We start from the raw sequence: 25,294 nt of genomic DNA, 5'->3' as shown, positions 1-25,294 counted from the left end.
GAAGTTTGAGGAAGAGCCGATTTGCCTCTGTTGCGCTTCAGTCCCAGTTGCTCCCTCAACACACTGACCCTTATGATCCGATAACAACAAAATGACTGATCAAAAGAGAGATCATTTGTTTCCAATTATCTATATATCAAATTTCAACCCCTATTTGAGTCCTGTGACCATTCCAGAAGTAATGTGTTAGGTCAAGGCCATGAAGTGCTCAAGTTGGCCATTCTGGGAATGTGGAACCTAATAGACTGTGTCATACAGGGACAAGTTCAGGTTTGTCTTAAATGAAAAAAATGTGGTCTTGTTTGAATAAAGGAGAAGAAATACTCAGAAGGTAAAAATAACAGACATCAACTAGAAAATTGTTTCCAAGTTCACAGGGCTATATGGGTAGCAAAGTAAGGATCCAAATCTGGTTTTCTGACATAAAGTGTAGTGTGGATAAAATGTTATTCCAAAAAAGGAAGATGAAATGTTTGCAAGTGGCTTTTCATGTCAAAATCAAAATACTAACTTTGGTCTCCATAAATGCAAAGACAATTGTGGCATGGGTTCTGTTCCATGCCACCCACATCTCCCTTCAAAACTGAAGCACTCATTCTGGCCTGCTGCTGAGAGTGCTGGCAGCTGACTGCCCTCCCCAGCCATCAAGCTCAGCTGAGGAAAGCTGCCAAACCCAAGTCCTCGCAGGATGATAAAGGCTCCCCTTCAGCCATCCCTAACTTGCAGTGACTCTGAAAGCCATCTCACTCCCAAAGTCTGTGTAGGTCCCACAGGTCTCCTCTGATGACCCTGCTCTCTTCTCTTGATTTTGAGTTATTGCCAAGAGCAGTCCCTGGTACGCATCCTGTTCTATCTGGATCTCAGCGTCCACTTCCTTGTCAGTCGGTCTTCTATAGCTTCATAGGTTTTTCTTGGGCCTGAAGGGCAACTAGAGTTAGACTAAATAGTAACGGAAAACCATTAAAAGTTAATGGGAAAGGTATTAATATACTTATATTTATTTTTATTTTTCTATTATTATGAACAATTTAAAATATATTTTTCTATTACTCTTTATTCCCTTTATACTCCGCTTCCCACCAAAACCTTAATGTTTTCATTTATTTTTTTTTCAGCAGACAATATTGTATTTTTTCTAATTAAATATACTGGGTAACACCAGGTAGTAACATTACGTCAGCGTCAGTTGCACAGCCACACTTCAGAGCAACAATGAAGTCCCTCCCTAGAGTTTCCTAAATCAACTAATTCTTCAGCAGTCAGTTCTCCCTTTGACCTTCCTCTTCCTTCTTCCAACTCTAAGGATCCCATGATTCCACTAGACCTACCCAAATAATTAAGAGCTCCCTCCCCATCTTAATTTCAGGTGATATTCAGCTTTAATGCCAGTTGGAGCTTCAATCCCCCTTTGTTAGGTAGCCTAACATATTTCACAGGTTTTGGAGGTTAGGGCTTGAGCATCTTTGGAAGGTCATTATTCTGGCTACCACAGTTCTTTGATAGTGCCCAGGAGAAAAGTTTGCCCTCTTGGGTTTTTTTTTTCCTTAATTTTATGTTTAATAACTTAGTTAATGAATTTTCCACTACTTGTTATAGAATTACCTGGTCAGTAGAATTAGTAATCACTGAGAACTACTGAACGGAAACTATTCAATACTATTAAGCTTTATGCTCTCAATAAACAGCACTTAGTCCCACCCATGAGCCTGGAGGCTCCTTGAGGTCAGGCACCATATGTTATCTTTGTATTTCTGTAAACTTTGTTTCCATTTTATGCCAACTAATAGGCATACAGATAATGTAGCTAAATAATTGCAATGATTGATTATGTTCATGAATTAACAAAACTAAAGGCCCAGGCTCTTTTCATGCTGACTTTCCACAGAGCAGCTAATAGATTCAGATTCTTCTCACATCAAACATACCAGTTGCCACATATCATGGGTTTTTGATGTTATTCTCAAATAAGCAAAGCTATTATTATTTAACTCTTGCATTCCTAGAATCTAAAACATGCTTTCTGTTTTGTTTAGCTAGCCATCATTAAATTTAAGGCAATTCTTTCCTAAGGGTGAGGGGAGATTACTCTTAATAAGCAGTTAGGTACTACCATTAATGAAGAACCATGTGATGGGGAAATGGGGAAAAAGGTACGGGGAATAAGAAGCATAAATGGTAGGTACGAAATAGACAGGGGAGGTTAAGAATAGTATGGGAAGTGGAGAAGCTAAAGAACTTACATGTACTACCAATGCAGAGGAACTAGGGGGTGGGAGCAATGTTGGAGGGAATGTGCAGAGTGGAGGGGGATAAAGGGGGAAAATTTGGGATAATTGTAATAGCATAATCAATAATATATGCTTTAAAAATAAAAAAATAAACTACTGTGTGATAGATACTACACTAGATTTTGGGCCACACACATAGGCCTTTCCTAATCTAATCTTAGGAGACATCTATGAAATAAATATTTCTTCATTTACAGATCAGAAATATTTTTTAAAAATTTTTCAATCACATGCATGTAGGCAATAATAACCAATTCTGGGCTGAGGAACCAGAGGGATAATAACATTTTATCATATCACTTTGGTGGCCAAATACACACACACACACACACACACACACACGCACACACACCCCTTCTAGTCAAAAATAAAAGCTAAAAGTCAGACTGTTTTAAATCAAGGGGATATTATGTACCAGCTCAATTGGAATCACATTCTTTAACAAGTCACTCTCAGACTTAAACTGTTTTTCATTCTAGACACATGGCCTGTCACCAGTTAGATCCTCTCCTTAAAATGTTCAATAGATAAAAACTGCATTTAGAATAAAAGCAAAACCTCTGTGTGCCTCACCAAGGTCCACATAATCTGACCCACACACTACGTGGAGCTCACCCAAGTCAGCTCTCACTCACTGGGCCGCACCCACACTGCAATCCTTCAACTTCAAACAAGAGCTCTTTGCTGCCTTGAGTCATTTCTCCTATGCTGTTGTCTTCACTTTCAATCTTTGTCTAGGTTGTGTCTTCTCATCCTTTATTGTCAGTTTACATACAGGTTTTCCAGAGAAATCTTCCTTGAGCATTCTAACAAAAATAGATCTTCCTCCCTGCCCTGTCCTTGTCTCCCAGAGCACCCTTAGTATTTCCACAAGCACTAATGTGATTTGTTTGTATTACTTTGTTTACTTGTCCGCTGTCTGTCTCAATGTGGAGAAGGGCACCCACTGTTGTGTTCCTTGCATACAACATTGTGTCCTGTATTCAATAAATGCTTTGGAAACAATATTTACCTACAAAATTAAGATACGCTATTGTACTGGTATGTAATTCCTGGAACAGAACGTGTCCTAGAACATAAATGTTCTGGAGTCTTAGACTGTGGTTACACAGTGTTTTCTGAGCACCTTTATTTATTTCAATTTATTTTTCACTCCGTCATACTGGCTCTGGGGTGGGGACCAGTCTTTTATATTTTTAATACAATTTCTACATGATTCTGGGTCACACTGAAATTTGAGAATGCTTTTTGGAGTGTGCACACAGTCCTGTTAGACGTCTGCCTGTAGCTGTGAATTGCATCAGATCTAGCCCTCTGTTTAATCCACTCCTGAGTATTTTACACCCTTAAGTTCTTTCTGACTTGGATGTTTAATGAGTACATAATGCCTTTATTATTCCAGCTCCTTTATCTCTTGTTCTGCTCTAGATGAGGCTTTGTTCTTTCCAGCTGCTTGATTCTGACATCTTGGGTTTATTATATAATTAAGAATAAGGAGAATAAGGTAGAATTTATGAAGTTATCTATTCTGAAGTGTTTGAGAGTTATCAGATAACTGAATATATATACTTGTAGCAATTGTTTTTAACTAAAACTAATACAAAAGTAAAATTTGTATAGTTATTTTAATATTGCAGGTATAAATGTTTGTTATGAGCATATGCCAATTTCCAAATCTTGGGCTATTTGTTTTCTTGTTCTATGGATTATATATAGTGTTTAATTGTTAATGTATTGAAAAATACATGAACTAGTTACTGCCCTTGAGACGCAAATCTCAATGTGTGCAATCACACACAGTTAGGAATTTCAAGATATAATCTATTCACAATGAGCAACTCACAATCCTATTTACTTCTTATTTATCCTTCACTAGTTTTCTCTCTTTAAATATTTTGTACCATGGATACATACAGAAAACATGTAGTTCATTACATAGAAAAAGCTAATCTGCTATGTTAAGATATTATTTTGCCAGGTATCTTTTCCAATTATATTTGTCAATGTTCAAATCCCTTCTATAAATAACCAGTGTGGTACTGGGGAGATTTGTAATACTTCAGAAATGTATTGTTACTTAAATATACAGTATATCCAGGTATAAATTGTTAAACACTTTATTTAGACAGATTTTACTCTCCTTATTTAAATGTGAAATGGACACAGATTTTATCTGATGACCTTCAAAACTTGCTTTTTTTGGAATGGGTGTGTGAATATCTTGTTAAAATTTGTTTTACGTGCAAAGTACATTCCCCATACTTCTAACAAGAAAATTGTCCCCTATTAAGTTTGCCAGATTTGAGCTAAAGAAGTGGTTCTCATGCAATAGACGAAAATGAAGCTATTTGTGGTCTAAGTGACCTGTGACCCTTTAAAGATAACTTCTCAAAACTCTCTATTTAGGTTGTAAGTGTCAAGTTTAGTGATATTGTCACCTTATTTTAATAAATGTTAGTAATCTTGATTCAAATTCAACTGCCATAAGTGATATCCATGTTTCCCCTGAGGTTGATATCACTTTTAATGCTGAGGAAAATAAGGGATGCACTTGCCTTATCTCATGTTTCCTTTAGGCAAGTGAGGAGCCTGGCCTAACATGTCCCACAGGTGAGATAACTCGGAACGCTCAGTGAAGAGAAAGACATTCACTTTAAAAATAATAATGTCTGCATCTCCCGGTAAAGATGGAGGCATAAGTAGACATGCTTTGCCTCCTCTTGCAACCACAGACAGAATTACAACTGAACCTTAAAACAAATAACACCCAGAACTGTCAGAAAATCGAACTGTATGGAAGTTCGACAGCCAAGGATTTGAAGAAGCCACATTCACTCAGATAGGTAGGAGGGACAGAGACGTGGAGATGGGTGAAGAGTCAGGAGACACAGGGTGGCACAGAGAGGTGGCAACAGCAGTGGAACAGGTGGTCCCACATTCAGTGTGGCGGGTAAAAATTGGGAGGGGACATGTCGGGAGTGAGTGATCTCACCCCAGGCCAGACCACACAGCCCAGGATTCCCGCTCTGGAAAGTTAGATCCTCATAACTTCTGGCTGTAAAAACCAGTGGGGTTTGGGACAGTGGAAGAAACTACTGGATTTTCAGGATACTCTGCTTAAAGGGCCTGCAGAGTCTTAGGATGTATGCAAACCCACCTACTCTGGGATTCAGCACCAGGGCAACAGCTGGAAGGGTGCCAGTTGTACACCAGGAATGGGTGAACTGGCTGGAAACAGGGGGAGTGCTGGGCAAACTTCCAAAAGCCAGGCAGTGACAAGTCCTTTCCAAGTCCTTACCCCACAAAGAGCCACAAAGCAGTGAAGCAGGTTGGCCCTGCCCAGGCTATTGCCTACAGCCCCACCCCACACAATTTACAGGTGCCTTTTCTACAATAGGCCATGCTACTAAGACAGGGAGTCAAAGCACCTAATACACAGAAACAAACACAGGGAGGCTGTCAAATTGCGGAAACAATGAAATATGGCCCAAATGAAAGAATGGAACAAACCCCCCCCAAAAGAACTAAACAATGGAGATAACCAACCTATCAGATGCAGAGTTTATAACACTGTTGATCAAGATCCTCAAAGAACTCAGTGAGTACAGCAACAACATAGAGGAAAAGAAAGGTTATGCCAAGTGAAATAAAGAAAAATCTCCAGGGAACAAACAGTGAAGGGCCTCCCTGAAGCTGGGACTCAGATCAATGATTTGGAACATAAGGAAGAAATAAGCATTCAAACATTACAGAAAGAAGAAACAAGAATTCAAAAAATGAGCATAGTATAAGAAGCCTCTGGAATATCCCCAAACACATCAACATCTGAATCATAGGTTTGCCAGAAGGAGAAGAGGAAGAGCAAGAAACTGGAAAACTTATTTGAAAAAATAATGAAAGGAAACTTCCCTAATTTGGTGAAGGAAATAAACATACCATCCAGGAAGCACAGAGAGTCCCAAAAATTTGGACCCAAAGAGGACCCACAAAGGCTCATCATAATTAAAATGATGTTACAGAAAATACCCCTGCCTCTGGGGGTCTTCTGTTATTCTACATTCTTTTTGCCTGTTGCTGATAGGAATTGTGGCTCTCAATGCCAGAGTTTAGTAAAAAGTAAAGGAATTATTTAATTAAAAGTTATATAGGTTTAGAGTAATGGCAGAATATTTCCGTTAAATCTCAAAGTCCCTTTAAAACACCCCCCCACACACACACTCACTCCTGCCTTCTTTTGCCAATTTAGGCTAGTCAGGAGGTACCATACCTCAGGAAAAGAAAACAGAAGTCCGTAGCTCGCCTGGGCTCCCATTGTTAATCCAAAACTGCATCCTCATGGCAGACCGGGGAATCCTTCTGCATCCTTTCTAACCACCAGGCCAGGAGAGAGAGCTTCACACGGCTGCTACGTCTTGCTTTCCTGCTTTCTAGGCCTGTGGTCAATTGAGACCCCTCCCCACTCCCAAAAGCTGTGTGGTTAAGCCCTAGCTAGCATGGCTGCTACACTTGGGTTTAAATCCTGGCATGAATCTTCTTCCATAACCCAACTTCTGCCTCCTCCCACACTGAGTTATACCTGCTGGTAGTCTGGTTTCTTCAGCCTTTCTCCGCTACCACTGTTAGTCAGGGCAAGTGTGGGCCCTTGGCATGGAGTGAACCATCTCCAAGTTCTCCCACGGGTGCTGTGACTGAGGGGAGCTGCCATTCAGCTACACCACAGGTCAAAGTGATGCCTATCTCCCTGGCCCAAGCAGACTATGAAGCTGGCTTGATGTTATTGATATGTAAAATAACTCTCAATCCCTGCGTTGCTGCTTTTCCCAGATCCCAAGCTTGACTTGTGAGGGTCCCTGGGATCTCTCAGGCTACACTCTACTCTGAACCGCATTCCATACTCATTACACTGACAAAGGTTAAAAATAAAGAGAGGATCTTTCTTAAAGATTTTTTTATTTACTTATCTTTGAGGAGAAGGGAAAGAGAAAGGGAGAGAAATATCAACATATGGTTGCCTTTCATGTGTCCCCTGCTGGGAACTGGCCTGCAACCCAGGCACATGCCCCGACTGGGAATTGAACCTCAATCCTTTGTTTCACAAGCCCATGTTCAATAAAGGGAGAATCTTAAAAGCAGCAAGAGAAAAGCAGAGAGTTGCCTACAAAGAAGTTCCCATAAGGCTATCAGCTGATTTCCCAAAAGAAACTGCAGGCTAGAAGGGGCTGGAAAGAAGTATTCAAAGTGATAAAAAGCAAGGACCTACAACCTAGACTGTGGTATCGAGCAAAGCTATTATTTAGAATGGAAGGGCAGATAAAGTGCTTCACAGACAAGATAAAGCTACAGGAGTTCATCATCTTCAAGCTATTGTTACATGAAATGTAACATGAAATGTTAAAGGGACTTATTTAAGAAAAAGAAGAAGGTCAACCCTGGCTGGTGTGATTCGGTGGATTGAGTGCCAGCCTACAAACCAAAGGGTTTCTGATTTGATTCCCAGTCACAGCACATGCTGGGGTTGTGGGCCAAGTCCCCAGTAGGGGGCGTGGGAAAGGCAACAACACATTGATGTTTCTCTCCCTTTCATTCTCTTTTCCTCTTCCTGTCTAGAAATAAATAAATAAAATCTAAAAAAAAAAGATAAAAACTAGGAACATTAAAATTAATGGCAACAAATTCACAACTACCAAGAACTGAATCTAAAAACAAACAAACAAAACACAACTAAGCAAACAACTAGAACAGGAGGAGAAGCATAGATATGGAAATTATTTGGAGGGCTATCAGCTAGGAGGGAGACAGGGGAAATTGGGGAAAAAGAGGTAAGGATTAAGAAGAATAATTGGTGGGTACAAAATAGACAGGAAGAGTTTAAGAATAGTATAGGAAATGGAGAAGCCAAAGAATTTATATGCATGACACTTGGACATGAACTAAGTCAGGGGGGGTGATTGCTGGAATGAAGGGGGGTACCTGATGGAGGGGAGAAAGTGGGAAAATTGTGACAACTGTAATAGCATATAATCAACAAATTATATTTTTTAAATAAGTAAAACAAAAAATAAATAAAAATAATAATCTCTACATCTTTATGTAAACACATTAAATCACACTAAACCTAAAACATATATCAGAGTTTTACCTGCTACTTAATTTGTAGTGCTAGACAGCCTACAATGTTGAACAATAAACTATTCTGATATAAATGAAATAGCTCTTATCTCCCTTCTGTGCTCTAATTCACACTTTGATGGAATTTTGTTGCTCCTAGATATCCGTGGAATACAGGAGTTTTTGGACAAAGTGTCTCAGCAGGGGATGGATGTTGCACTGCAAAAGGTAGAAAACAACATCAATAAAATGATCACCACTCTCTTTGATACCATGAGAATAGAGGAATTGAATCGCTATCGAGACACTCTTAGGCGAGCCATCCTTGTTATGAATCCCGCCACAGCCAAATCCTTCATTACTGAGGTAAGGAAAATTACCAAGGGGTGGGGTTAGAGTGTGAAATTAAATGTGTTGAAATAGACCCTTCAGAGGTATTGAAAATTAAGAGCAGTAAGAGGGAATTAGGTACACAACTCTGATTAACACTAGTGGAGGTAGCAGCACCATGAACTCCTGGCTCATTGCATGTACCCTGCACTGTCTAGTTAATTGCTGAAAATGATTGAATGATTGCATCTATATATGTACCCAGGATGATTTTAAGAAATCTTATAATGGTTTACAAGTGCTGTTGACCTCAATGATTCTAACAAGCTCAAGAATGAATTCAAAAGTGCAAAATTCTCTAACTAATCCTTAAATATTTTTGCAGGTTAAAATTCTACTTCTGAAAAAAATTTATTTGAATCGGGCTATTGCTGCCTGAACACGATTACTTTTACAAAAACATATAGCAAATTTACTTCTGCTCTGTGAACTCTGTACCAAGACAAATTATTAAAACTCTCTGAAACTCTGCAAAGTGGTGACCACTATACATTATATGGTACTACAGCCTCAAAATTTTAATTGTACCTCTTTATGTGGCTAGAAGCTTCAAACCTTTGTCAAAATACAATTAAGACATTTTAATGATTTGTGTAACATCTCTGTGTTCTATAATGCTTGCTATTGCCTCGCAAAGGATTACTGTCAGGTCATTTGCCTTACAGTTTAATGGTGCTAGAACTGGCCATGACATTGCACACTTTCACATGGGTTTTATTATTAGTGTTTTTAATTTTGGTGGCTTTGAGTAATACTTTTTTCTCACTTCCCTATTATGCTTTCTTTAGCTCCTAAAGTACTGCTATAAGGCCTCCAAATTAAGAATGTGTTAGAAGTTCTGTAACACTCTATAATATAATTGGTGTCAAGGGACTAAAGTAGAATATAAATCACTAATAGAATAAAACTTTTGGGAAAATACCAATACTACCATTTTTGTTTTAATAGAGAACTTTTTTATGTAGTTTAAGAACAAATATAGAGCTTTAGTCTTTTTCTAGTTTAGGAAATTAAACAACCAGATTTTTCTACAATTCAAAGAATATTTTCTATTTTACAGGAGTTGATTCTTTCCTTTAAGAAACCCAAAATATACTAGAAGATTGAAGGGAAATGCACAAAGACATGTACTATAAATTGGCATCTTATAACTATTAATAAATCAGGTTGAAGCATCTGGGAAGGCTTCATTAAGCTGGTCCCTGGGAGGTCATCCTCCTCAACCCACTCTCTCCTATGGCACTGCTCTGCTCAGGGACTTTCAGTCTCTCAGGCTCAAAACACATTCTCTGAGTTGAGAATGAAGGCCTCCCCCATATACCTTCACTTGCCTTTCCAAACCCAGCTCCTACATATCCCTCAACAAACCATACCCTGCATCCAAACGTGTGCAAAACTTGCCAGAAAACCCTTTGCCAAGGCTATGGCCAGCCTTCCTCTTTGCCCCTCCACAGCAGGTGATAAAATCCCATATTTTTACAGCAAAAAAGGGACTAACCAAGTTTGTACTTGAGTTCCAGAATAATAATTTTTAAAATCTCTCTTATGTAAGATACCACTGTCTCTCATCACTCAGCTTTTCAAGACACAGCTCCAAATCTTCTTTGTTTCTTTCCTCCTTTGGTGCTGGACTTTGAGTATCCACCATTAACTCAGGCATAACTCCTGAGCTAGAAATTTCACTCACATAGGTCTACAAATACACTAAGAACCACCATGATAAATGTCAACCCTCCCCTTATATATTTTTATTGTGGTGAAATGTATCTAACATAAAATTTCCCATTTATTTAACCATAAAAAGAAGAAGGCACCTTTGAACTGGCCTTAGTGTCCTAGGTAAGAATTCACAAAAAAGATGTGGTGTATAACAGAGAAATACAAGTCTATCTCAGCCACTTTATGGGCATGCTGTTTTGGCAAATTAGTTAATATTTCTGAGTCTCGATTTTATCATCAGTAAAATGGGAATAATACATTGATTTCAACGTACTAAATTTGTAATGTAGATTAATGAGATATCCTAAGATGTGCCTTGAAGAAGAGGGGGTGTAGAGACTTTTACCATGGCATGGAGGCAAATATAGATGTGAGGCAATATATGAGGAAGAGCTGGTCTGGGAATGGACGGGTTGAGTATGTTATTTAATCCTCAGAGCTTTTCCTCATGCTCAAGTTATAGATATGCAGTAAGCAGTTGCATCCATTATTCAAATACTGGAGAGAGCTCAGAGCCTAAGACAGATACATATATGGAAAGCACTACAATGTGTAAAGAAGGAATAGTTCAAGTAAGGGGACGCACGATACTGAAGAACAAGCACAGGCAGGGAAATAAGATCTAGCAAAGGAAACCGAGAAAAACTTAAGCTTGTAGGGTAAAAGACAGATTGAAAAAACTACAAAAGTACAAAAGCTTTCACAAAAGCAAAGGGGAAAATAATACCAACTTGATATTGCTGACAAATCGTCCATAAAATAAGGCCTGACGCATATTAGATTGAAAAGCCCAGAAGTGTAGTTATTTAGCAATAACACATTGATTTGTGAATTAAAAGACAGATTTCTGTGTGGTAAATATGTGGTGAGAAGAAAAATAAAATGAATATTATGGTGAAAAGAAAAATAAAATGAATAGACCAAAATGTTGGAGTGAAAAGTGCTAGAAAGAGGTAGTATCACAGAAAAGTCTTAGATAAAAGATTTTTTTGGCACAGAGATGCCTTTAAAACCTTGCACATGGGAGATATTTCTGAAGGTGAACGTACAGAGGATAAAGGAGGAAGGGCTATAAGCGAAATTTCAGGAAAGCTCTACTAATTTTGCAAAGTGTAAAAAAATATACAGACAAGGGACAAAAGATAGTCTCAAAGGTAGGGAGATAACCCACATAGTGGTATGTTATGGGTCTTAAGTGTGTAGAACAAAAGATAGCTATTAGAGTTAAGCATTTTAGGATGGGACTTAGAAAAAGGTATTTACATTGAGGAACCAAAAATTTCCTAAGAATGGCAGAGACTAGAGAAAAGTTGCAAATGGTCATGTAGTGAATTAATGGAAGTTGGGTATGTTGACTACTCAAGGAGTTTGGTGATGAAAGTAAAAATGAATGGATAGTTTTTAAAAAATGTTAACGGATATCAGAAACGGAAAAATTCATTTTGTTTCTTGGGGGAAAAAAACTGAAGCTCCTTTACAGAGGCTCTAAGAAAGCACCCAGTGACAAATGGCAGGTTGAAGATCAGAGGATAATTGGTGAGACCAGATCCCAGAGTATTAGCCCTCATGAAGCTCTGATAAAGAAATTGCTGGTAGATAAAATTTCAGATAGGTATAATCAGTCCAGACTTTTTCAAAGGAATTTTATTTGGCCATCTTTATATTATTGATAATCAACTAACCAATATAATCTTGATTTGCATTGTGACCATGCCCCTTTCCCTAACTGGACTTCGATACTTGTAATAGTCTACTCGTATCATTGTTCTCATACACATGAAATCTATGTTTGTGGTTTTCCCGAGGGACCTCTCTCTCTTCCTCTACCCAGCCACCATTTTTGTCCTACTCAATTGTCTTTCACAATCACTGATTTTATGTATCCAAACTGCGGATTAAATTTATTCCACGAACTCCAGCAGTGAAGTAGGAATGACAGAAAGAATGTGAACCCACTACCTTCCCCATGCTTAGCCTGTTGGCTACACCGTCGTCTGACATGTATTGTGGTTCCTGTTTCTCAGTTAGCTCTCTCAGACTCCGCCCATGCCTTCTGGAAGAATTTCCCCACTTAGGGAATAGGCTGACCTCCAGCACTAAAAGTAATTCATTTAAAAACCAAGTAGCGGCCCTGGCTGGTGTAGCTCGGTGGATTGAGCACGGGCCTACGAATCAGAGGATCACGGTTCCATTCCCAGGGCACATGCCTGGGTTGCAGGCCAGTTCCCTGCAGGCCAACTCCCAGCAGGGGATGCACGAAAGGCAACCATACATTGATGTTTCTCTCCTTCTCCTTCCCCTCTAAAAATAAATAAATAAATAAAATCTTTTTTAAAAGTGTCGTACCTTTAAAAAAAATTAAAAAAAAAAAAAAAAAACCAAGTAGCATGGAATTCAAAAGGCAGGCATCATCAAAAGTCTGAAGACACAAAGAATAATTCCTGACTTAAAACATCACAGTCTAGTAGAGGAGAGGAGACAGGCATATAATGAGATAATGAAATGTGAAACAAAAATGCTGTAATACTAATAGGTAAATGGTACTCTAAAATCCCATAGAACTGACTAACTCAGCAGGGAACTTGGGCAGAGTCAGGATATTTCAAAGAGAATTTGCTTCACAAGAATTTTCAAAATGAGTAAGAATTCATTAGGCAGACAGTAATAGGTAAACAATTCAGTTTGTGGGGGTGAGGGAGGGAGAGGGAAAGAGAAAGAAACGGTTTAAAAACCAAATACAACCGAGGGTTTTATAACAAAAAATGGGAGTTCCATGGCTCACCTCTTTTCACCTTGGTTATTCTTTTCAGAAAAATTACTTAATTTTAATTTTTAAAATTTAATTTGTATTCACTTTTGAAATGACTCTATATATTCACATGGTTTCAATTTAAAAGGTTCTTCTTTCTCAATTGCAATTTACATTCAATACTATTTTGTATTAGTTTCAGGTGTACAACAAGGTGGTTGGACAATCACATGCTTTACAACGTGATCCCTCTAATGCTTTAAATACCCACGTGGCACCATACATAGCCATTACAATATTATTGACTGTATTCTCTACGCTGTACTTTGCATCCCTATGATTATGTTTCATGATTATTTAAAAAATTAAAGGTTCTAAAGGATAAACTCCTGACACTATTCCTTAAGCACCTGATTTTCCTATCAGGAGTCAAATAATGTGTCTTGTGTGGCATTCCCGTGTACACATACACACACATGCGTAAACACACACACAGCCTTTACTGTTTCTTACACAAATGGTGTATGAGGTACAAGCTCTGTGCCTGGATTTCTGTTACTTAGTAACATCTAGAGACACATTTAATTGATATATAGGAAGTGTTCTTTATAATTTTAATAGCTATACAGTATTTTGTTAATAGATGGAATTGCTCTTAGCTCTTGCATTTTTATCCTATTTTACTTATTCTGATGAATATTATTAGTTGACCTATTATTTTATCTCCCACTGAATTCCTTTCTGATATCATAAAATGAAGATTTAGTTCATTTGCTTCACTAATACTCACAACTCTTCTCAATGTAACATGATTTTAAATAATTTTAAGTAACATAGCTACACCTTCACACCTGTGCTGTCTACTACAGAGAGGACAGTGTCCACACATCGGTCACCCCTCTACCTGCCGACTTCCGCAGTCCACAGTTTTACTTTCATACTGGGTATGTTAGAGCATCGGTTTTCTAATCTGTAGCCATAAAAGTTGGAATTCCATAAATGTGCTTGTTTTAAACACTATCAATGTTTTTTCTGCCCAGTGAAGTATTGCTATGATTTAGGTTTTTTTTTTTTTTACTCAGTTTTAGATTCTTTGTTTGAGTTATAACTATTCTTACTTTTTTTCATTTTATTTTTGTTGGCTTCTGGAATTCTAAATGGATATCTTTGATAACAAGTCCCCTACATCTCTGTTTCCTGCTTCGAGCCTTCCCTTCCCGAGGCCTGTCTCTCCTGCCCTGTTTCTGGCACTTCCTTCATCACTCATCTGGATCAGATGCGTTAATTCCTGGATTTCATGTCTTCTAGTTGCTTATTTTGCTGGAGAATATCCACAAGTTACTTCTTAAGAAAAAGTATGTAAAGGTAGAATTTATCATTTCTTCATTTTTTTCAATGAAAATATATTTATTCTACCTTAATCGTTCATGAATAAATCGGCTAATTATAAACCCCTAGGCTAAAAGTGATTTGCCTCAGAACGTCAACAGCATTATTGTATTCTAGTCTGGCACTTAGTTGGCTGCTAAGAAACTCAGTGGATGTCTGATCCTTATTTATTTGAAGGTGGTTTGTGATTTGTAACTGGAAACCTTTTAGGAAGCTTAATGTTTTTAAATTTCACAACAGTGCATCTAACTGGCTTATTTTTTTTAACCATCCATTTTACTAGGTGCTTGATAAAGCCTTGTCTTTTTTATTTTAACTTCTAAAATATTTTCTTTAAGTTCTCAAAAATTACTGCTTAGGATTTTTAAGTTCTAGTATGTTCTTAAATTATCTGTCTTATATAAGGTATTTTTCCTTGTTTTATCTTAATCTTTTCCATATTGCCATTGTTTTCATATTTAAGGACAAATCAATAATAAATTTATTAAAAGTTGTGCATATGAAAACAGGCTTTTAGTTTGTCCATTGAAAAGCTTGCCTTTAAATTGAGCAAATGGGACATTGTCAACTAATCGGAGGTAATATTAGATTTTGTGTGTGTGTTTATGTAAGATCTTTGCTCTAGGATAATAATGCCAACATTAGTTGCCCCATTTTTCCCAAGAAGTCCACTTGAGTCTTCAGAAAACAGTTCTACTTGAACATATGTGTGTTTAAGAATGAATGTCAGCTTTCAGGGATGTTATTCAGGAGACTGTGTGAGAAAATCAGCATGCACTTAAGTAGAGTTGATCCTCCTTATTTACTGATTCTGCATTTGCAGATTCACCGACTTATTAAAATTTATTTGTAACTGCAAAAGTAATACTAGAGACACCTTCATGGTCCTTTACAGAACTGTAAAAATTTTGAGTTACCGATTCCCCACACTCCCAGCTCAGGTCAAACAAAGCCATGCTCTGCATTCTTGTTTCAACTTTTATTTTGTAAATGTGTCCTTTTTTGTCCTTTTTGTATTTTTTGTGCCCTTTCTTGGTGATTTCACTGTTTAAAATGGACTCCAAATGAAGTGCTGAAGTTCCATCCACCTTCCTAGGCAGAAGCAGGCTGCAATGCTTCTTGCTGAAAAAGTACTTGTGTTAGATAAGATACATTCAGGCTTGAGTTATAGCACCATTGGCCACGAATTCAACAATAATGGCTCAAGATGCTATTATTTGAATATTTTGTGTCCCCCCCAAATTTGTATGTTGAAATCCTTTGCCTAATGTGATGGTGTCAAAAGGTGGGGCCTTTGTGAGTGCCTAAATCATGAGGGTGGATCCTTCATAAACAGGATTAGTGCTATTCTAAAGGCTAAAGGGACTCCTCAGAAATCCCTAGCCCTTCCCCTTCCACCATGGAGAAATACAATGAGAAGTGCACCCAGGGAAGGGTTATGCGGACACCTTCATTTTGGACTTACTAGCTGCCAGAACTGTGATAAGTAATTTTTTGCTGAGTTAAACTACCCAATCTGTAGTATTTTATTGTAGCAAGGCTTGTAGGAGTCAAACCCTATATTTTCCCTAGGAGTATGGTTCAGTATTTACTAATTCAGTATGCATGAGAAATTTATAGAACATAATAACCACTGCAAGTAAAAAGAACTGACAAATTGACAGCACTCCCCAACTTTTCAGGTCTCCATCTTACTTCTGCCCTCCATTTGACTTGGCGTTTGCAAGTATCAAAATTTCTAGGACTTGCAGGATAGAGGGCTGTCTGCTCTGCCCCTTGTAATGGTATCTAGTCTGTGTCTCTTCCTACCATCTTCATCAGATATCACTACTTCATCCGTTTTTCTTTCTTTTTTTTAATATTTTATTTATTTATTTTTAGACAGAGGGGAGGTGAGGGAGAAAGAGAGGGAGAGAAACATCAGTGAGATTTGTGTGGTTGCTTCTCTCGTGCCCCCTACTGGGGACCTGGCCTGCAACCCAGGCATGTGCCCTGACAGAGAATAGAGCCAGTGATCCTTTGGGTCACAGTCCAGCACTCAATCCACTGAGCCACACCAGCCAGGGGTGTTTTTCTTTTTCAGTAATTTATTTTAAGACAATTTTCTTATGGCCTTTTTCCCTTTTTCCTTGGGGTTGTTGGTTTATATACCTATCCAATTCTTTATATTTTGGTGGGGTTTTTGGGTTGCTTCCTTTAACCTTCTTGAGTTGTAAGTTCCAGAATGGTCTTTCACATTTTTAGAAATTAAAACTAAACAAACATACAGTATTTTTAAGAACCACTGCTACAATTTTTAGGAAATGTATTGATTTATGTCATTTTAGATTTGGAAAGTACAGCATGTAACATTTTGTCCAAATTCCAAATTTACATTTATAAAAACTAAAACCCCCTCTAGGTCTAATCAATATTGGTCTCTCACTTCCTGCAGCATCGCTCAACTCCTTTGCAGCTAATGCTGGTAGTCAATGGTAAGGGACGCACACAGTTTGAAACTGGTAAAGTAAGTTGTTAGAAGGTCAAAGGGGATACAGCATTGCTGGATCCTAAAAGATGTATTTGTAGAAATGACTTACCTTAAATTATATGATGGATAGAAAGGCAAGTGAAGATAGAAAGAAACTGATGGATTGGGGTAATAGGAAAGGTAGAGGAACTAAAGGTCACAAGTAGGATAGAGACAGTCAGGCATCTAAGAGAGGAAGAGGTAGAGGGAGAAATTCTGGTTAAAAAAATGTGGGGTAATAGTGGAACTCCGACTTTTATTGCTTCCTATACTTTACAGGTTGTCATGGAAAGTTGTTGAAATATTCAAGGGATATACTAATTTAAAAGTAAAAAGTTTAAGTTTAAAAAATGACTCATTTAGCATTGTCATTTAATTTCTAAGGGGGAAAATGACCATATTGATTCTGTTTGTATCTTTTTTCTGTCCCTGGAGCAGTTATGTGGCATTGAATTAATTTTGCTCCCTTTGAAGTCTTAGAAATTTAATGCATTACATATTTAGAGTTAATGCTCCATCTCTCATTCAAAGCTTTAAGAAAATACTGCAGGTTTTCTTAGCTGAGTAAATCTACCTGCTAATACAGGACATGTATAAGTGTCCTTAAAATGAATATGGTGAAACAGGAATACTCACATGCTTTTATTTAAATATATATTGGGATAATTTGAAAAACAATGTTTTATATAGAAAAAATATTATATTGAATGCTATATAAGTTATACCATTTCCAGAGGTTACAAATATCACTTATAAGTTGGTCATAGCTTTTGGTTTTCAGGTTTGAAATAAGAAAATCAATTATTTAAAAACAAGAGGTTTTATTACTTACGTGGTAATGAATATCATTTTGTATTTGCATTTTTCAAGTTTTCAGAAAGGAACCCTACTGTTACATGAAAGGATTTTATTCTTCAACAAGAGAAGGAAGGGTATTAGTTTTTATTCCTTAAACATACTGGATGAGATCATTTTTATTCCATTGTAGTATATCCTAGAGAACTTCAATCTTGTCAAACAACAAAAAGGCAAAGTTACTTACCTCAAATATATAAGCAGCTTGAATGAAATGAGCCTTCAGGAAGGTTAGGAAACAACGGAAGGGATCTTGTCTCACTGGATAAACAAAGTTGTTTTTTTTTTAAGATTTTATTTATTTATCTTTAGAGGGGAAGGGAAGGAGAGAAGGAGAGAAATATCAATGTATGGTTACTTCTTGTGAATCCCCTGCTGGGAACTGGCCCGCAACCCAGGCATGTGCCCTGACTGGGAATTGAACCGCGATCGTGTGGTTCGCAGGCCCATGCTCAATCCACTGAGCTACACCAGCCAAGGCTGGATAAACAAAGTTTCTTCATCAACAAAGGGGTACCCTGAATGTTCAAATTACAGTGGTAGTTATTTAAGAGCTATTGAAATAACTCTGCTGTTACCAAAACAAAATTATTTGGAGACATTATGCAATGTACAGTTTTTAATACGAGGCCAGTGTAATGCTATTTTTAAAGGAAACATATGGCAGTATTTTTTCCCCACAATGCACCCATTGCATGAAGGTCTTTCTAATAATACTGTGATTGTAAATGACTGCTATGCATTTTCAAAGTAAACTTTTTATTGAAATATAATATACATTAGAACAGTGCATTTTTTATCTGTACAACCCAACTAATTTCCATACAACCAGCAGTCAGATCAAGAAACAGAACATAACTAGTTCTCCCAGATTCCTCTGCTGTGCTCCACCTGGTTATAACTACTCAAAGAGAGCCACCATCATGACTGCTACAACAATAAACCAGTTGTGATTGATTTTATACTGTTAGTAAATAAAATCTGTGTGCACTGTTTTGCCTGTTCCCTTTTGCTCAGCAGTATGTTTATTAGGTTTATTCATGTTCAAATATGTAGGAAAAGTTAATTCATTTTAATTGCTTCAAAGTATTTCATTGTATAATAAGCCACAGTTTCTATAACTTATGTTGATGATTTCTTTTTCTAGTTTTGCCTATTACAAATAGTGGTTCTATGCACATCTCTGTGTATGTACAAAATTTTAGTTGAGTCTATACTTAGAAATGGAATTGCTAACTCAAGAGGCATGCAGAAGGTGTGTCATTTATTAATGTGAGCTAACAGCTAGTTTTCCAAAGTATTTATGCCAATTTGGACTCCTATTAGTAGCCACTGGCAACATTTCAATTTTCCAGTACCTCACCAATACTTATTTTCTACCTTCATTTTATTTATAATGGTGAGTATATATTAAATTCATATTTTGTTTTCAGCTTGTATATTCTTGATATACTTTTTTGTTTATCTATTGATTTTTTGATATATTTTTCTTTTATAAAGTGCTTATTCAAGTCATTTTTATTTATTTTTCTCAGTTTGTATGAGTTCTATATTTATTAATGATAAGAGTCTATTGCCAAATGAATATATTTTAAGTACCTTCTCCCATTGTTTGTTGTTTATAAATGGTGATTTTGATTACTGTAAATTCCTGTTTGTAAAGTAGTCCAGGTTATTAATTTGTTGTTATTATAGTTAGCATTTTTTGTTTTTTTTTAAGAAAGTCTTTTATCCCAAGATCATGAGATATACTCTGTATTTTTCTCTAGGAATTTTTTTATCATTTACATTTAAATCTGAAGTACATCTGAAAGTGATTCTTTTGTATGGTAGGTGTTAGATGAAGAGATATATTTATTTTTCACATAGTATCTGCTACTCCTTTCACCAAAGGATCAGTGTTTCTTGAATGGAAAAGAATCTTAAATGTTTCCTGCACCAGTGAATAAAATGGGTGTTAGTAGATTGGGAAGTATGGGGCCATTATTCCTGTAGAGCATCTTGTGTCTATATTGTGTTTTTTCTCTCTAACATGAAGCATGTGATTTTGGAGAGAATGAAAGACTATACTGATGATTTCACTGCAATAAAAATATTTCTATGATTCTGTGATAACAAAAGTTAACAGTGCTGGATTCTATAATAAAAGTTGCAATTCTTTTCAGAGGCCCAATAATCATGGGTCATCAAGTAGCAGCTAGTAGCCAGTTGCTCAAAAATTTATCGGCTGTATATGGATATGGTTTTTACAATAGCATGGAATTCTATGAGAAAAAAATAATTTTAATTTAACTAGACTTGGGGAAAAAAACCCTCTAACAGATGAACACTTCATTATTGACTCAATTGAAGTTTTCTTGTGTCACAGTTACTTATTATGACTGAACTGCTCCCAAATCTTAGCTTTTTATCTATTTTAATATTATATTGAATTGAATGGCAGTTTTGTACTAGCCAACGTATGTATACCTTTGGATTTTTTTTGCAAATGAGGAAGTTTTAAATTTATTTTACTTTCCACTTCATCAAAATAATGATAGCAGCTCTTGCCTCTAGTAATGAGGCCTGACAGAGCATCAGACCTAAATTTTCTGATTGGTGCTCTCTGTAACTCTCAGAAGGTGGGTACTAAGCAGAGAACTAGGTGCCTACGAATCCAGTTCCCGTGAGTCCAAATTTCCAAATAAGACAGATTCGACTCACCTCTCTCCTCCAGCAACTGATTTAGGATACTGATATTGTTTGATAGTTTACTTCTAACTAATTCTACTAGCCTAAAGTTAGTTTAACAGTTTTTGCCTTTCCAGCATCTTATTTGCTAGGTGTTCTTTTCTGTGAGGTTTTTTGAATGGGTTCAACATTTTCTTTCTATTCCATTTATTGAAACAAAGTTGAACAAGAAAATCCCCAAACATAGTGAGGATTGTACTCTTACTTGAAACATAAAAGTCACAATTGCTTTAACCTTTAATTTAAGGGAATTGAAGTTCTTCTCTAATTCATTATTCATTTATTCATTCTTTCACACAGCATGTTCAAAGCTATTCTGAGCAAGGCAATGTGGAAAGTGTCACTAGAAATACAATCATGAATGATACATGGTTTTAACCCCCAAGGAACATACAGACTACTAAGGACAAGTTGTAAACATAAAATATATAAAATAATAAAAGCTAAAGAGAGGAAAGAGTTATGTTACTCTCTTCACCTCCCAACGGGGAATGAAAATAAAGAAAACAAACTTGTTATCTAAAATGTAATCAAATGAAGTGTGTAGATAGTGTGTAAAGTTACCCACATCTAGAAGTATACGAACATTTTACTTCTTATGAGGTAACACAGAAGTCTTGGCTCCTACAAAAAATTTATATTATAACTTTCTATGGTCTTATCAAAGCAAGTCTACAATATAAATGGATCCAAGAGTGATTAAATTTACATTTTTTTCTCCACTAAATTATATGAACAAAACAAAAACAAAGGGATTAATTACAGTAGACTTAATGATAACTTTGAGGATTAGAATTTGGCAATGTTCATCTATTAGAAAAGAAAGACATCAAACTTGGAAGCAAGGACCTGCAAACATAGAAAGGTGTTCTCTTTAGTACACCAGGCACGATTTATCACACCTTACCATGGTCAGTGTGAAATAATTTTCAAAATTATGCACCTCCTTCTATTTGCTCCCATTCTCTACATCACTTTTTGAGGCTAGAAAGATCATGAGCCTCATTTCTTTAAGCACAAGGGAGGTATGTGTGCTGCAAATAAATGTTAACAATTATTTAATATGCCAGCTTCTAGTAATTTGGTTAGTATGTCAATGGTAAAAATGACTCATGTGTGCTGTGAGTACTGTTATTTTATTTTCCATTTCCAGACCAAATGTAGATTCCTACACTCAACCCTGTTGTCCTACGCAGCCACAGCAAAAGGATCTTAGTGAGCGCTGGGTCCAAATCTATTTGCTAACCTGAGGTACTGGGATTCAGTGTCCCAGAACTTAATCAATGCCTTAAATGCTTACTGACAAAATCAATATTTTATATTTGTAGAGGACCAGAATTTCAGGTATAGTCACTCTGAAGTTTTGTTGAAAAGTTAGCTGATACTTTTATATTATAATTCTATCCATACCTTTTCTCACTGTAATAGAGATGATAGAAAGCAAATAAACTGCTTAGGTAGAGAAAATTAGGAAGGTTCATTTGATTTTTGTAGCAAACCTTTTTTTGGCATATTTTATGTTGTTCAGGTAGAGTTATATCCACTTTCCCCTCACAAGTACCCCCTACCTCATCTACCCTCACCTCTCACCCTCAATCCTTCCCCGCTTTGGTCTCATCCATGTGTTTTTTATGCATGTCCCCTGACAACCGTGCCCCTCCTTTCCCCGTTATTCCCCTCTCCTATCCCCTCTGATTATTATCAGTTTGTTCTTTATTTCCACATCTCTGGTTGTATTCTGCTTACTTGTTTGTTTTGTTGATTAAGTTCCACTTATAGGTGAGATCATATGGTATTTGTCTTTCACCACCTGCCTTTTTCACATCCTTATTTTAATAGAGTACACAAAACTGTAACATAAGATAAATAAAAGATTAAACTTTCATGTGTCCACCCAACAATAAAAACATTATATGATCATATGAGTCCATTAACTTCAAATTCTAATTACTTTAAAAATATATATTGCTTGATGAGGCAACATTTAAGTCAATACATGAAACCGATACCTAGGATTTGGATGTAAGGCAATATGGTGCAAGGGTATCTTTCCGTGAATGAAGATACTGAGCTGGAAATTTTCATGGAGCAGGATAAGACAGGAGACACAGGCTATCTAATGTAAAATTTTAGGATGCAAAACCAGGAAATTAAGGTGGTACAGGATTTGATGCAGACACTGGCCTGCAGTGTCCGTGGCACTGTGAATGAGATGAGATAAATTCACATGGACTACCGAGTCCTTTGGAGGAAAAGAGACAGCACAGCCACTCTCTCAAGGGAGAGCTCCTCGACTACTCTCTCAAGAGGAGAATGCCCTAACCCTTGCCTTGACAAGCTTTTATTGCTTTTCTGGGCACATTACATTGAGGATGGTCCTCATTTACTATGCACATGTTGGCTTTAGGTATTTACCCTTTACAGAAAACAAAGGAGAGGATGTTGCTAATTGCATAAAAAAGAAGGATATTTGCGAATGCAAAGGATAAAGTGGTTGAACTGGTTACACTCATCCTTGGAAGGTTTAGCACAGCTTTTAGGAAGTTACTTTAAAGATATGCAGTAAATGTTTTCTGCCTCAATTCAAGGTGAAGGAATTTTAGCAAAAAGCAAGTCTCAAAGCAGCCTAGGTAAAATGCAGGCCTGATTCTCCATGGGAGAACCTATCTTTGGGCATGGGTCCTATGTATTGGACCTCGCTTTCCACTGGCTTTTCCAAGTGGGAGCTGGGCCTATGCCATGCAGAATGGACTCCTATACTGATTGGTAAGTGAACATTTTCAAAGTCGAGCCTAAAGAAAAATACAGACTACAATAGCAGTATGAACATGGAATTTGGATTCAGTTTCTGCCTAACTAGCTATGTAGCCCCAGCCAACCCACTTAAAATTATTTATTTTTATTGTCCTTATCTATAAAATAGAATAATTCCTGTTTATAGTTATTTTGAAGACTGTGTTTATTAACCATATACAATGCATGATGTTCACATGTAGTAAAAGTTTTCAAGTTTTAGTTGCATAATTCTTTAGAACTGTAGAGTAGGATAAATAAGAAACTCTAAGTGATTTTGAATCAATAGTCTTGAGAATTGATTGAGTGAGTGGAATGACGTTGAGAAGTGGCCAAAAGAGATGGATCCTGTGTTTCAAGTGGGGTTTCAAGGAAGTTAATGTTTTAAAATCAGGAACATAAGAAGGTGTACAGGTTTTGAGATAATGTAATAAATGAAACTTTAATCATGGTTATCCTAGAACATCTAGATTGAGACATGAATCAGGAGTGAAGGAGTGGAACCCATTAGTCCTAAGGAAAAGTTATTGTATTTGTCAATGAGATGATTATGGGTGATTTTTGAAAAACATTTTTATTTAAATAGTGTGAAGGAAAAAGGATTGTAGGTAAATAATGCAGAAGTTGTTATCAAAAAAGAGATTAAGAGTGGGTAGTTCTTTCAAGTTTAGAAGCAAAAAGAAAGGTCAAGTAGAACTGAATTTTGGAAAGAAACTTATTTCAAGTGTTACAGAACAGACAAGGGGGTGTACGATATACTGTTACCAAAAGGACCCCCCACTAGGTTTGCTCTGTGCACTGCCAGAGAAAAGACGTCTCTCAATGCCAGAGATTTGTGACAAGGGAAGGAAATATTTATTTAAAAGTTATACAGACTAAAGTCCTTTAGAATATCCACAGACTTATGCAGTTTTAAAATCTAAACAGACTTAGAGTAGTGATTTAATGTCTTCTAAAGGACTTTAGTATTTTCATGAATACCCACAGACGCGCACAGTCCTTCCTCCTCCCTCTGCCCAGTTGGGGGTACCGTATCTCAGGAAAAGAAGTAGAAGTCCGTGATTCTGTTACAGAACAGAGGTCCAAGGTGGGGGCTCAATATTTGGCACACTCAGGAAAGCCAAAAACTGTTACGTAACAAGAGGACTCCCCCCGCCCCCCGGCCAAGGATGGTATACTAATACCTTCCAGACCACCTACTGGGCTCGATTGTCCACTGCCAATCAGAAAGAAGTCTCTCAATGCCAAAGATTTGTGAAAAGGAAGGAAAAAGCTTATTTAAAGCTATACAGCTTAAAGTAGTGACCCAATGTCCCCATCAAAATATCAAAGTCCCTTTGGTTACCCACAGATGCCCACAGCACTTCCTTCTCCCCCTGCCCTAATTCAGGGTACAGTAACTCAGGAAAAGAAGCAAAGGTCTGGGATCCAAGCTCCTGCCACCATCCAGTGTGTCGCTGTCCAGGCAGGATCTCTAATTAAGCCAAAGCCATGTGGCACCTTCTCATGGTCTACTGGCAAGAGTTCCTTGTACCCACTTTTCCAGGCAAAGTCTCTTCTTTCCTTCACCAGAGCTGCAGGGGTCTTCACTCTGGCCATATAAATCTCCCTGCAAAGCTGTGGAGAGGGTAGGGTCACCACTCTGGCAAAGCGGAGTGGCGATTCTCTGCTAAAGGTGCATAGTGATTCTCTCTACCCCCAGCTGTGGGGCTCCCCACTCTGTCCAAAAGCATGTGTGGCTCTCTCTCTGCACTGCTACAGCCT

General features: G+C 37.3%; 1 protein-coding gene across 1 annotated transcript in view; it reads left to right on the top strand.

Annotated features, from left to right (window-relative positions):
• Window positions 1-25,294, top strand: part of GRID2 (glutamate ionotropic receptor delta type subunit 2) — a 1,449,169-nt gene that overhangs the window by 741,950 nt on the left and 681,925 nt on the right. The window contains exon 4 of the mRNA XM_037046096.1: window positions 8,557-8,762. Within this exon, the coding sequence (XP_036901991.1) occupies window positions 8,557-8,762 (206 nt within the window). The remainder of the gene's footprint in view (window positions 1-8,556; window positions 8,763-25,294) is intronic.

This window comes from Sturnira hondurensis, unplaced genomic scaffold (genome assembly GCF_014824575.4).
Source record: "Sturnira hondurensis isolate 20B ecotype Veracruz unplaced genomic scaffold, ASM1482457v3 Scaffold0004998, whole genome shotgun sequence".
Lineage (NCBI taxonomy): Eukaryota > Metazoa > Chordata > Mammalia > Chiroptera > Phyllostomidae > Sturnira > Sturnira hondurensis.
This window is presented reverse-complemented; position numbering and strand designations above follow the sequence as displayed.